This window comes from Corvus moneduloides, chromosome 14 (genome assembly GCF_009650955.1).
Source record: "Corvus moneduloides isolate bCorMon1 chromosome 14, bCorMon1.pri, whole genome shotgun sequence".
Taxonomy (NCBI): domain Eukaryota; kingdom Metazoa; phylum Chordata; class Aves; order Passeriformes; family Corvidae; genus Corvus; species Corvus moneduloides.
Window position 1 is genome coordinate 12,408,126 of NC_045489.1, and position 14,698 is coordinate 12,422,823.

The following is a 14,698-nucleotide window of genomic DNA, read 5'->3' on the forward strand; positions in this document are numbered from 1 at the left end:
AACAGTTCAAAGAAGCAAAACGCGATGCATGACTTGAGGCAAAGCTTTCTTCGCACATCCAGGACAGTAATACCAGTACTCAGTGCAAGCACATCTGCAAATCGCTCAGGCATGAAGGACAACGCAGTAATGAAACTAGTGATTATGTATTTTAAAGAAAAACCTGCAACTTGTTTCTTTGTATAGATAAGGAAAGAGAGTGAAATGAATTAAATAAATGAACCCTAGAGGAGGGATGAAACAGATCAAATGTTGTTACTGTAACTTCAACAGGCATGTTAGTTTCAGGACTCAATTTATCCTGCAACTCTCTGCACAATGGAGGGTCTGCAAACACATTTTCAATGGAAAACGTGTCCTGCCACATTAAAAGATGTTCTGCCTCAGCCCCCGGTTCGTACAGTCTCAGAAGGGCAGCCTGTGCAAAACCTCCGGGGTGATTTTCCACACACCACTTGAGGTATGGGAGCCCCTCAGCTCCCTGACACTCAGCTGAAGGCTCCCAACACACTCGCTCCAGGGCCAATACATTCACATGGAAATTGCTCCACTAAGAGATACAGGTCAAACCACAGTTTGGAGCTCACTCTAATTATCTAGGCAGATTTTGGTTTAATCCTAACAAGATTATACATTCACAGAGATTGGGGTTGTTAAAAGTACCACAGAGCAAACCATATAATCACTACATTGAAGAGACCATTAACTATTCTGTTTATGGTCACCAACTCATTTAACTTAAAACCTCTGTGATATTCAAAGAGATTTTCTTTATCTATTTGTGGTAAAAGTAGGCTAAGGATCTGACATTTACTTTGGTGACAAGAACACTTCACATTTGTTAGAGTAGTTTGAAAGCTTCTTCTTTTCATCACCATATTAACATACTTTCTCTATATTTTTCTTACATCTTACACCTTTTGAGGTCACAACAAAAAGCCAAGCACCATCTGTAGAAAGATTTCACAGGCTATTTCCAGTTTAAGCCAAAACTACTTTATTAGGTTAAAAATGTACTACTCTTCCTTTGTAAAAATGATCACAAAGTTTACAAGAAGAGACAGCTGTTAAAAAACTGTGTTTCTGATGAAAACAGATAGAAAACTTTTGCTAAATAGCAAGCAATGTGTTTGTGTTACACCTATTCTCCTAGTAAAGCAAAAAGCATATGCATTTCAAAAGTACACCAGAAACAAAAGCACCTTACTCTTGGCACACACGCCTTACTAGAAATCACCTCAGTCATCCCACGAGACCAAGACTCAACATATTTCTATAATTTCTGGTAGTAAAGGCTCTAAATCTCAATTTTCTATGCAAAATGCTATATACACTGTGCAGTGCAATACAGGACCTGCCAACCTCACCTTCCAGCCAAATCCACACTTCAAAATACTGCTGCACGTCATGAAGAAGGCATTTACAAAGATACATTCGTTCTACAGATAATGTTCCAACTCTTCAACCCCTCACACACACTTTGATAATAGTCTAAAACTTCACAAGGAAGGCTGAAGCTGAAAGCCTACAGGATCTTTTTAGGGAGAAGTCTGAAGACTACTATAAATTCTTAATTTTCCAAGCTCACTTTTTGCTCCTGCAGGCTATGTTCTTCCAGTTGAGCTACACCCTGCTTTGTGGATAGCTTTAATCATCAAAGTACAATACAATGATTCACCTTCCTATTGTTTTGATGTGTTTCCACTACAGCAGTAGCAATAATTCCAAGTTGCTTTAAAAAAATTTAAAATATATATATATTATACAGAGCAAGGGGTATCTGCACAATCCTTCACAGCAAAAGTTCAGTATAAGGAGAACTATTACAACTTTAAAATGGTCCTGCTCCTCTTTGGGAAAGTCAAGCCATTATTCAGTGCATCAATTAATCTATTTAACTTTGTTACTAATGTTAGTAATGATATGCATTTACATACACATTTCTAAAAAACCAACTTGCCAGCTTATGAATTCTAAACAGACTTTAAGTTAAAGTATTAAGAGTAATAATTTCATCACTTCTTTTACAATTGTATAATTTTCTGTGGAAACTTTTTTGGTTTAAATATTCTTTTAAGAACTAAGCATTATTTCATGTCCACAGAGAGATACCTTACTACTTGCAAGGGCATGACCTTAATAAAAAACAATAACTTCAATGATTGAAACAAATGGATAAAGAACGCAAGAAGCCTATTTGAAAACACTCTAATGCAAAGTGAACAGGTAAAGTACATGCAGTAGTTTTAAAAAGTTGGAAAAAGACAAAGCTAATTACTAATTACAGCTTTAAAGTGATGCTGCTACCAAAAAATAGAGTTGGTGACATTTAATTTGTGGAGATTTGAAGAAGCACAGGAGCATTCATAAGTCCATTTCTTGCTTAACTGCACTTTCATTTTCCTCTCCTCTGATTTTTAGGTCAACACCAATCCCTCCAAACAGTGCTAGAAATTCATTTATGCAGTTGGCTTTCGGCTTACTCTGTACAAACACTTTACCCTAATCACTAGAAAGCTGCAGGTTTGGTCTATCTACCAGCCAAAAAAAATATGCTAAGGAAACAGTTAATGTTGCTGTTGCTACCTTGTTTCCAACCCCTCTCCTTCAATGGAAATAGAAAAATGACAAATATGCAAAACTGAAGGAAAATGAAATAGTTTCGTAGTTTCGTATCTTACAAAAACTTTGATGTATTGCCTTTTCTAACTAGTTCCCAATTAGTCCAGCTACAAGCCCTAGATGACGATTAGATTTGACCTGTGTTATGCATCACACTGGGGTCTTGCAAATGCTTGTGTCAAGCATGGAATCGTTTGTTTCTACTACTAATGGGGAAAGCAGAGAACATTAGGTGCAACTCTCTTAAAGAGATTTGTGCAACAGAGATTCCTGGCTAACAGGCACTGACATGTCCTCACTGCTGCTGGGAGTGAGGCACCAGAGAAAGCACTGCAGGATTAACAGCAGTGATACTGGCAGCCTCCCTAGCTATTAAAGCACAAAGGAGAGACAGAAAGGCAGAGGAGCTTAAGAGCACGTTGAGGCAAGGGCTGGAGGCTGTCTAAAGTACAGTGGATTCCAGCCAAACAGGAGAAAATAGAGCAGTGAATGAATAAGGCAAGCTCAGAATACAGTAGCTATTGACATCTCAGTGGACTGAAGGAAATCAGACCAATTTGGTTCACAGGGTTGATTCTCTCAGTGCTAAGGTAACCAAGTGAGCGGAGACTATGCAAACTGGATGGTGCTGGTTTAGTGGCCCCAAGAGGTTGACACAACCAAAGCTGATCAAAACTCTGAAGAAACTAGAAGGAAAGCACAGACCAGAGGGGTGTCTACAGCTTTGTATGCATTTGGGTATGGGCAGAATCAGAGGGCCAGCAAAGTTCCTCTGACCAGCAAGAATTGTTAAAAAACATGGCAAAGAAGCCAGAGAAGAAGCAGAGCCATGGAGCAATTCTTTTGCCCTGGTATTTACTTTTCTTCTTTGTGTTTCCTCAAACCTGAGAGAAGAGGAAACCATTCTGAAAAGATAAATTTCATTATAAGTAGTAGGATTATTGTCAACAACTTTTGAAAGTAGAGATTTAAACACAGCTCCTGGAAACTGCAGCAGCACAACTTCCATATAAATCGCACCATCAGAGAAGGGGAAGTCATATGGAAGGACTCAAGGCAGGCTGAACTGCAGGAAGTCTATGCAAAAAGCACAGCAATAAATTATTTGCTTTCCCCATGTATTTTCAGATTATGGGGAATTATAAAATAGAATTGGGTTGTGAGCTGTAAAACCTGCCTGCAGAGGCACATGGCAGCACAAAGGAGCACATGGGGGCACACAGAGGCTTGTCTCCACCGGACCCTGGGGGGAGGAGGTGTCACACGGCAGACCCCTAGAGAGAGGAGCCTGCCGTGACCTGACAGACGAGTGAACAGCGAGTGATCATCCCAAAAAGGACACTGAGAAAGTGTGTTGCTGATGTGGCAACACGGGGTAGGTCACGTCAAATAAAGAAATACTGTGCCTTAGAAAAGTGTATAAAACCAACTCACTCCTTTGAATAAACGACTCAGATTGCCTGCCGGTCTGGGTCCGAGATTCAATCGCCGACATATGGTGTCCCCGTGTGAGGAATTTATTGTACGCCTACCTGTGCGTCCGTCCGTGAGCCCCATGGGACTTGAAGTGCTGCTGCAAGAAGCAGGAACGCTGGCCAGCGGTAATCCCTACAAGTTGTAGGTGAGCCATGGGGGACGTAGGAGATGGGGTATCCCAAGAACAGAACATCCCAGAGACATTAAAACAGATTTTAAAGAAACATGGCAGGAAAGTTGAGTCTACAGATTTAAACAGACTCTTGTTCTGGGCAAAGAACTGTGATTCAACTTTAGATAGGACCAAGATGTTTGATCCTCAGACATGGGACACTTCAGATGCGTTGTGGAACCAAGTTTCACGCAGTGACGCGGCGCTGACAAAGCTTTTGTGTCCGCAGAGAACAGTGTGCAAGGCGCTCACAGCACAGGCGGCACCCAGAGACCGGACAAACAAAGCCTCTTGTGCCACCGCAGCAGCCGTGCCGAGCCCTTCTGTGCCACCAGCGAGCGACCGTAAGTCTGTCGGGGCTGTGGGAGGAGAACCAGAAGATGATCCCTCGTCCCCCAACCTATTTGACCCTGGAGGGAAGCTGGACGGCGCCACAGAAAAGCCGCCCCGCGCCATGCGGCATCAGCTGGAGCCAGGTCACAGTGAGCGGCTGGAGCCAGGAGGTCCCATCCTGGTAGCGTGTTCCATCTCTGCCCTCTGCGAAAGTGCAGCAGCAGATGTGGCAGGGGGAAAGCGAGCGCGCGACACCGGGGAGCACACGCCGGCGAGCACATGGCGGGGCCGCACAGCGCCAGCAAGCACATGGTGGCGTGGCGCCGGCGAGCACATGGCAGAGCTGCGCCGCGGTGGCGAGTGCATGGCGGCGAGCCATAGGGGCAAGCACATGGCAGAGCCGCACTGCGGCTGCACCCGGTGGCCGCCCTGACACCACGGATGGGCGGGATCAGCGGCACAGAGTGCTGGCAGGGACGCAGATCCGCTCAGCTCATGGCAAAGGCTGCGAGTGGCTCATGAGAGGTGAAGAGGCGAGCCGGCGGGGCCTGCGCGAGCCAGAGGGACTGCGCTGTTACAGCCAAGGCTCCCGTTCCTTGTGGACTCTTGGGAGCTGATCATGTGCTGGAAAAAAGGACTAAGTGGACCCATACCCCTTCCTCAGGGGTGGGGGAGGGCTGCAGCATTCAGCATTTGCACCAGCTTGTGCGAGAATAGCTGCAAGCTAAGCATGTCATTCCTGCAGCTGGTCCATAGAACTCTTCTGTTTCCATTATTTAAAATATTGCCATAATCCTAGACCCTATCTCAAAGACTGCTTTTTCACCACACCACCCTGCATTTTTCTGCTTGCTTTTTGTGATAGATAATAATTATAATTTGAAAGCTATTTTTTTAAAGCAGAAATTAGACTTGTTACCTTTTGAAACCTTTTGAAACCACTTAGAGAGTTAATGTTATTATAATTGTAATTTTCCAAGACCTAGCTTTATATACATTCCGTGAAACTAAGAAGTATTTAAGTAGTTAATGATATTACCTTGCTTATTTTTACTTAGTGTGCACTTGTTGTTGTATAAATGTATTATTTTACTGTTCATAGTAAGAAAACTGCATGTTATGTTCCACATTTTCCTAAACTTGGTAAATTGAAAGATGTTCGTGTTACATATTATTAGAACAGAAAAGGGGAAGTGCAGAGATGGGGTGTGCCCCCTGCAAAAGGACTGTAAAGAAGTTCATATGTTCTTAATTTTTCAATCACATTCAGAATGATATTAATAAAGTTTTTAAGCAATTATGTAAATATTTTAAAGAAACCCTCTCAGTCAAAGCTTGAAGCTCTGGCCAAGCCCTAGCCCTGGCTGATGCGATTATACCATCAAACCCAGGTGCTTCTGCCTGGTGTAATCAAGTCATTTTGACTTGCTAATTTTACCTTAAAAAAGCTGGATCCTCTTTCAAAGTAAACTTAAAAGTCTTGCCTAAAAAAGACTTTCTAAGTCCTCACTATGAAACAAGACCTTCCAGCAGTTGCAGACTCTAAGTAACAGTAAAAGTTTTAGACAACTTTACATTGTTTCTCAAACGTCTATCTGTTTAATCACTGTCATAATTCTTATTTGTATAAAACAGAAAAGGGGGAATTATGGGGAATTATAAGAGAGAATTGGGTTGTGAGCTGTAACACCTGCCTGCAGAGGCACATGGCAGCACAAAGGAGCACATGGGGGCACACAGAGGCTTGTCTCCACCGGACCCTGGGGGGAGGAGGTGTCACACGGCAGACCCCTAGAGAGAGGAGCCTGCCGTGACCTGACAGACGAGTGAACAGCGAGTGATCATCCCAAAAAGGACATTGAGAAAGTGTGTTGCTGATGTGGCAACACGGGATAGGTCACACCATATAAAGAAATACTGTGCTTTAGAAAAGTGTATAAAACCAACTCACTCCTTTGAATAAACGATTCAGATTCCCTGCCGGTCTGGGTTCGTCATTCAATCGCCTACACCTCCAGATTCTCTTTTTTGCAGGGTACAGGTAACAAGAACTGCACAATTCCGCTCTAAATGCTCTTTCTGTTCAGACATGTAAATGGAAATAAGTATGTAAAGCTCAGTTAGGGTTTATAGCTTTTCCAGGAGACTGAGAGCTTTTTCGGTTATATGGATATCTAGAAAAAAAAAAACAAAAAACCAAAACAAAACCCCAACCACCTAAGGAAATTAAGTGCATAATGTCAGTGCCTGATCTCCCTTCCCACTGATCTTCCTCCAATAATAGTCAACATTGCAGTCACTATCAAGACTGCATTTTGCAGGTATCCTCTAACAAGCAATTCAGCCTCCTTCCAATCCCTTTTGAAACACAGACTGACCTTGCGAGAACAATTCCTTCCACATATAACAATAGAAAAGCTTTCATTTTATTTTTTTCCACAATAATAGTCCTTATTTTGAGATTTGATTTTCAGAGAGCTTGAAAATAATCTATCAATGAGAGCTTAAAAAAAATTCTTATTTTTAGTTGTCATCATCATAAAATTTAAGCTGAGATACAGGCATTACCAAACACTACTCATGTAGAGATTCTCTACAGCAAGGATAGACAAAGTGGGGAGAAGCCCCACCATGAAATGCTCTGCCTCCTTTAGGGACACCAGCAAAACAATAGCAGTTCTTAAACCAAGGGAACACAGTGGCTGGTGTCAAAGCTTGTCCACAAGAGGAAATAAAATGCTTCTTCAGGTCACACAGTGCTTTTCATACCTATACAAAAAGCAGCCACAGCCTTAAATGGATAATGATATCAAAAAAAGCTCTTCTGAACACAATCACATGCCTTACTTCATTTCATAGCTGCTGTAACCTGACACAGTATCTGAGTGCCAAATAAAATGCCACTTGCTTAATTGTCTTCAAAACACAGAAAATATTCAGCAAATAAGCAATTATTTGTTCAAATGGAAAAGTATATTCAGCTTTAAGTGAAAATTTCCCCTAAAACTCAACACCTTAGCAAAAGCTAGAAAATAAACTGATTGTTGATAACAGTGCTAATTTTTTTAGTAATTCTCCTTATTTTGCTACAGAACCAGAGTATAATTCTTATTATTTCCATTCAGGCTTGACCTTTGTAGAAGGACCATTCTCAGTGCTGTATGTGAATCTTCACCAACAAGTGTCTCCACAGGCATGCATTCTTACAGGTTAGAAGCTGCCTTAGCTAGCAGACAAATTCTGAGATTTATAGGATTAGGTTGGTGTGTTGGTTTAACACAGCATGCTTTTAGCGGGGGTGGGAGAAAAGCTGCTTGAAACTTCTATGTCCGGCACAGAGCCAATCGCTGAAGGCTCTGCCGACGGGCAGGTTACTAGCCCAATTAGATAAGTTGGTAACGCCTCTGTGAGGACATATTTAAGAAAGAAAAAACCGCAGGCAGCTCTCTTTTTCTTCTCCAGAGGGTGGTGAGGCGGCTGCCAGGGCCCATCCTTGCGGAGGGCCACGCAGCCGATGCCATCCTGGCAGGGGGCCGCGTGGCCAAGGCCATCCCGAGGCCAGGACTGCACGGCCGGGGCCCTCAGGTGCTGGTGAGGACCACATGGCCAGGGCCGGCTGCACGGTGCCAGCAGGGACCACGTGGCCAGCAGCGAGAGACATGGCGAGCAGTTCCCCAATGCGGAACCCAGACAAGATCAACCTCTCAACTGCAACCTCCAGACACCAACTTTCTTCCAAGTCAGAAGGAAAACTGAGGACACGTGAGGAAAACCAACATGGCAGCACCAAGGTCAGTGAAAAAAAGGAGAGGGAAGAGGTGCTCCAAGCACTGGAGCTGAGATTCTCCTGCAAGCCGTGGTGAGGACTATAATACAACAAATTGTTTCCGTATAACTCATAAGTGCATAGGAGGGCACAGAGATCCATGCACAGCCTGTGAAGAAGAGTAGTCATGCTGGAGCACGTGGATACTGAAAAGCTGTAATCTAGTGAAGAACTCAAACAGAGAGAGACAAGCCTTGCTTTTAGAGATAGAGGAAGAAAGCCTTCGCTTCCAAACTGGAGCAGCTCAACCTTAAAATACTAAATTCTATGAACTAAAACGACCCACGCTAGGCAGTTGAGGGAAGACTGCTTGGCCAGTGGGAGGGACTCACGTTACAGCAGGTTTGGGAGGGACTGCAGCTTGTGGAAGTTAAAACCATGCTAGAAAAGTTCACAGAGAACTATCTCCCGTGGGAAGGATCCCACAGCACATCAGAAGAAACTCTTTTCCCTAAGCATACTGAAGAGATTTTTAAATGAAATACTGACTAAAATCCCATGTTTTGTTTCCTTGCGCGGTCAGTGGAAAGAGGGAGCGGCTGGGAAAGAAAGGTGTTCTGAAGATTTGCTTTGGTTCTCGTTACCCTTTTTACTTTTAATTCTGTTAGTAATAAATCTTCTTTATACTGTTTAAGTTTTGAACCTGCTTTATCTTAAAGGTTTTTTTTCAATAATCCTTATCTCAACTCATGAAAAAGAAGTTTTTAGTTCCCCCTCCTCCGCTTGGCTATAGCAGAGGAAAATAAATGAATCGTCTTTCGTAAGTGCCTGGCGCTTAACCAGCGTCAAACCGCGACAGTTGGTATTTTATATTATTTCTTGAATTCTGTAGACTCCTTCCTTATAAAAGTAACTTTACTGTAGATATTAGTTTTCTCCCAATAAAGTTTACTGCTACATAAAGATACAGCTGTAATGCAACAGAAGAGTTGCATACTTATAAATACTGATTAAAATGGCAAAGAAAAGGAAATCAAAACTTTCTAAATACCTCTTAATGGATAACATCATATTTGCAGAAACTGAATTGGAAAGTGTTACGGTAAGAGCTGCAATTTTGGTTTTAAATATCCATAATTAAACAGCTAATTTTTCCCCTCTGTCAAAGGCTCTGGGACAAAATTTATTTTTGGCCATGGAAAACATGGAGCTCAGTTCAATTAAGCTGGTCCAATACATACTAAAGGAAAAGACGCTATGAAGCATTTGTATCATAGATATAAAAACAATAGAAAACAAATAGAAAACCTAGGATATATTGAGACATAGATAAATAAGATCACTTGGGCTAGCTTGGCATAAACCAGCAGAGCTTCAGTTACTCAAAATAGAGCAGACTGCCCAGAACTGGTTTTCACACTGTTTTTGTTTGCCTTACTTGGATACTGAAGATGTTCTGCTGAACAAGATACCAAGTGCTAGAAAAAGAAAGTGGCTGTAGTTAATCTGCATGTTTATTAGCTAAAAAACCAAAAAGAAAGAAACAAAACCAAACAAAAAGACCACAAAACAACAAAAAAACCCACCCAGATTTGAAAGAGTTGCAATAATACATGAAGCTCACTCATAAAAGAAACCTTAATGAACTCCACCTGAAAGCTCAGTTGTTCCAACAGAACATGCCTGATATGAAGTCTGCACACTAAGTCCTAAAAGCAGTTCTTTAGGCTATCACATCAAAACTAGGATGTATTCCAGGTGCTCAACTAGCTCAACAACAACAGAAAGGGAATAAATGAGAAGTTATCATCTCACCTGTATGCCAGGTATGCTCTCAAGGGGGCACAGAATGACTGCACAGGACTATGATTCAGCTCAGCTGAGAGCTTTGTGAAGGGACACGAATCTCAAATTTCAATACAAGAGGCTGTCTCTCAGTTCAGTGACCATTCTCAGTGCATGCTCCACCTTACATTTATGACAGCACATAACAGAATCATCAGCAAAACTCTGATTATGCTTTTAAAAGTCCCTCTCCTAAAAACTCTGCTTTGCACTGTAGCCTGCAAAAGCCTCAGGGGAGGCCAGTGATTAGCCAAGGCAAATCCCTGCCTCTCTTGCACTGTTCCAACATTTTGTCTTATCTCCCCTACCTTTGGACCAACTTTTGTCACTTGTCTTAGTGCAATGAAGGTCTCAAAGATAGCACTATGTTGCTGTTTTGTGTTTGCACAGCATCTTGTACTGATGCTCCTGGTTCATTATTAATGAAAATTATTGACAATAAAAGACTGAAACCATGAATGAAGCATAGCTTCTGGAGGGACTCCAGGTGAAACTGTTAGGGGGAAACTCTTAGGTCACTCCCGGCAGCTGGTCTACAGGGTGACAATCTCTCTGCCAAGTAACCCCATGTGCAATACCAAGTCATCCATGTTTTCAGCATTAGCTTCAAGAAAAAACAGATCACATTACAAGACTAATTTTGCACTGCCATTCAAAATAGATCATAATTTATACCCAAGAATTATAAACTGAGATATTAATTCAGATACACATTAAAATCCTATTCTTACCAAAAGGGAGACTACACCTCATAACTGAGACCTCTGAAAGAAAGCCAGCTTTGATATAACTTTATTGAAGATGCTGGCCTGATGTGCCAGCCACTACCTACACTACTCATGTCCACAGTACCATTCCTGAAGAGTGCTCAAGAACTTGGAACAATATTTCAGTGATGTTTCTTTTACAACACGTTAAGTTATTGAAATGAGATTATTTAAAAGAAAAAAGATACGAACAAAGTTATAAATTACACCATCCTCAGCAACAAGTTGACTGTCTCTGTGAATAGTCTTCTAGAAGTTGTTACTCCTTAACCTAAAACGAGCTTTAACCTCAGTTTATTGACATTGTACTTCCCTATGCTCCAGCACTTCAAATCATACACTACTAAGAAGTGTTTCAGAGATCCTGGTTTTCCTAAAAAAGCTCTGTTTAGTGCAAGTTCAATTTAGTACTTTTTCTTAGCAGCTTACCTCATGCTGGAAGGTGTTAGGATGTGTTTTTAAATCAGTGATACCAGAAAGTCAGTTATTAACCTAGTTGACAAAAATATAGTTTTACTCTTTCCTGCTGGGCATGTTTGACAGCATTTTAATTAAAATCATTAAATCCATTATCTGCTTAGACATATAAAGCACTAAGTATTTTATGCCTATTTCTGATTCTTCTTCATATTTTTAGACTGATTACACAGCAACTAAGATTTTCATTATTTTCTAACCCTGAAGAAAGCTCTCAGGAAGACTTAGAAATATCATGTAGATACTCATTTTAATCATTGCAATAGACTTAAATTGACAGGAATCCCTTTATGGGCAATGAAAGATGTTAAAGAACTAACAGAAATCTGACTGCTTAAGAGATGTGTTTTCTAACAGGTATGGAGCGAAATTGCAGCAAACAATTAAAAATCTGCTGTCAGCTACAGCTGCATCAATCAGCAATAATTTCATTCCCATATCACATAAATTTATATAAATTATTTCAAAATGCGGCACATTTGTCTCAAAATAATTTCAATATTTGCCTTTAAAGCACTTGCTTTATAGAAGTCATTTCTACATAAGATTCCACTGCAGCAAGAACTCTTAGTAGAACAGTTCTTGGGTTTGTTGAATAAAACTCTCTAATCTTTTAATCTTTGAGAAGATTAGAGCTGGTAACTACCACCTGATCAGGATGATGAAATTCTACTAGTGCAATTGATTATGAAAAATGCAAAACATAATCAAGCCTTTCCTATTTATAAAAAATATAAACCCCTCTGCTGTTAAAGCCTTTTCAAAAGATTTCTTCTCAGTTGCACAGGAAGGTTCTAAATCCTTAAAATTTTAATCAAAAGTGTAGCAAAAGCAGTAGAAAAACATTGGCTAACAAGAACCCATAATTCAACTGGTTTTGTCAGAAATATGTCAGAAACTCAGTCAAAATAAACATGCTTAAAACATATTATACTAACAGCTTCCATTAATTCATTACTGTATATGCACTATAAAATCCACACCACAAACATTATTGTCCAATCTTAATTTACATTACACTATAACAGAGGTGTTTTTTGAACTGCTGACTGTACATCAGTTGGACACTTAATTTAAGCTATAGATCTATTCACTAGTTAAGTGGGCTAACAATTGCAGATTCCAGTTGCAGAAAATCTATTGCAACACCAAAAAAGAGAAAATTATGAACATTTAAAAAGCCTGCAGTCCCCTACTACTCTGTTTAAACATTAATTAGGAACAGCAAGAGAAAATCCATGTTTATGTCATAAAGTTGTCAGATTGAGATCATAAAATCATTGTTTCTGTGTACCAACTTGGAATTTAAAACACATTTACTAATCCATAGTCATGAACCTTGATACAACACTTAACAGCTTAATCCTTTAATTTCTCACATCGCTTTTACTTAGTTATGACGTGTTCTGGGCTGGATCCCTTGTGAACAAGGACCTAGAGGGTCCACTTTTAAAGCAAGGCTTGAGAAGATGCTAAAGAAGAACTAAAGGCAGTCAGTTGCAAAGAGAGACACTGATCACGCTATCAGACACTAAAAGCTGTTACACCGCGCACGGATGGTCTTCCACCACAGTGTACTTTTCAGAAGCTAGTCAAAGTAGAGCAGACGAAAGGCACAAAGGAACTTCGGAGCAGAAGTGTACAGCAATTAAAAAAAAAAAAATCCGCCCGTCTTTCAGAGGGGGGCGGGGATGCGTCTGTTTTCTGGCCGAAGGATGCCCAAACCCCGACAGGTTTGACCAGGCACCTTCACCTCCAGCGAGCACTGTTGCAGCCGGGACCTGCCCACACTTACCGCACTCGCCAGCTCCGCGCCCAGCCAGAGGAGCAGCAGCACCAGCGCCCTGCGGGAGGCAAAGGAACAGAGTCACGACGGGGCGGGGGGCAGCGCGGGGAGGGGGCGGCCGCGCTCGGCACTCACCCTGCGCGCCCCATGGCCCGGGCAGCCCGCGGGGACCGGCACGGCGCAGCCGGGTACGCGCCGCTGCGCCCGCCGGAGGAAGAGGAGGGCCCGCCGTCACTCGGGGCGGGCAGGGCACGGTGCGGCCGCTTCGCGGGCTCCTTCCCCCGGCACGACGAAGCACCGAGGGCGCCAAGCCCCGGGGGAGCGGCTGGGCTGGAACCGCCGGCGCCGTCCGCTCGGCGTCGGTCACTGCTCGCTTGTCGCGGTGCCGCAGCCCCTCCAGGCACTTGTAGCGTGCCCAGGCAGGAAGTTCGCGCGGTCCCTGCCGGGGCGTCGCACCTGAGCGGGGCCGTATGGGCCGGAACTGAGCCGGGCGAGCCCCGCGCCCGCCGCCCGCCCCTCCGGAGGGGCGACCCGGCACTGGCGACAACTGCCCCCCACCCACCCACACACCCCGGCGGCTTCCGCTGCAGAAAGTAGTCCGGGGTCCAGCAGCCCGCCCGGTGGAGGTGCGGGGCGGGGAGAGGCGGTGCCCGCGCATCGAGCCGACAAAACTGCGGCGCCCGGGGGAAGGGCGGGGGGGAATTGTGGTCCCCTCGGAGGGGGGCGGCAGCAGCGTGTCCCGTACTGTTCGCCTCGCCCGCCCCCGGAGCGGAGGAATACTGTAGTCCCGGGAGGACTTGAGCCAGGAGAAGCGGGCGAGCGCGGCAGAGGGGCGGGCGCTGGCGTCGGGGCAGCTGGCGGGAGCCGCCTGTTGGGAGCTCCGCTGCCCCGCCGGGCTATGCCCGCGCCGTAGGGCCGGCCCCGGAGCTCCTGAGCGGGCGGGATGGAGCTGCAGCGGCGGAGCTGCAGCCTGGTCGCTGGCTGCCTGCTGCTGCTGCTGGGGTGCTGGGGGCCGCAGGAGGCGGCGGCGGCGGTGAGTGCGGGGCTCCCTCCTTGTTCTCGGGCGCCGCGGTCCTTGCCGGGCGCGGCCCCGGTGTGGAGCCTTGGGGGGGGCTTCGGAGCCCCTTCGGGGCTGGTGTGGCTGAGTGTGCGCTTTCTCTGACAGGAACCCGGCTGCTCCTTGGGCGGGCGAGGGTCGGCGGTGAGGCCGGGCCGCGGGAGGGTCCCTCTAGCTGCCTGCAGGTGTCTGGGTTCCCGGGCCACCCTCCCCTGCGCAGAGCCCCGCGGTGCTGCCCGGTCGGACCGGACCGCGAGCCGCGGGACCCGCGAACCGCCCGCACGTCTGGGTTCGCCGGTGGCTCCGGGGAGGGAGGGAGTGCGGCGTGGGGAAAGCCCGGGTGAGCTTTGTGTGGGCTCTGAACCCACTGTTCCTCCAGGACAAAGGAGGAAAGATT

At 44.4% G+C, this 14,698-nt stretch overlaps 2 protein-coding genes across 7 annotated transcripts in view; one reads left to right on the forward strand and one right to left on the reverse strand.

Annotated features, from left to right (window-relative positions):
* COL4A6 (collagen type IV alpha 6 chain) overlaps positions 1-14,012 on the reverse strand; it is a 124,972-nt gene extending 110,960 nt beyond the window's left edge. For both annotated transcript variants that reach the window (XM_032123786.1, XM_032123785.1), the window contains exons 1-2: positions 13,380-14,012; positions 13,254-13,302 (exon numbers count right to left, since the gene is read on the reverse strand). In XM_032123786.1, coding sequence (XP_031979677.1) covers positions 13,254-13,302; positions 13,380-13,393 — 63 coding nt within the window. In that variant the 5' untranslated portion in view covers positions 13,394-14,012. The remainder of the gene's footprint in view (positions 1-13,253; positions 13,303-13,379) is intronic.
* The window catches only part of COL4A5 (collagen type IV alpha 5 chain), an 80,953-nt gene continuing 80,266 nt past the window's right edge, over positions 14,012-14,698 (forward strand). For all 5 annotated transcript variants that reach the window (XM_032123787.1, XM_032123790.1, XM_032123791.1 and 2 more), the window contains exon 1: positions 14,012-14,277. In XM_032123787.1, the coding sequence (XP_031979678.1) occupies positions 14,188-14,277 (90 nt within the window). In that variant the 5' untranslated portion in view covers positions 14,012-14,187. The remainder of the gene's footprint in view (positions 14,278-14,698) is intronic.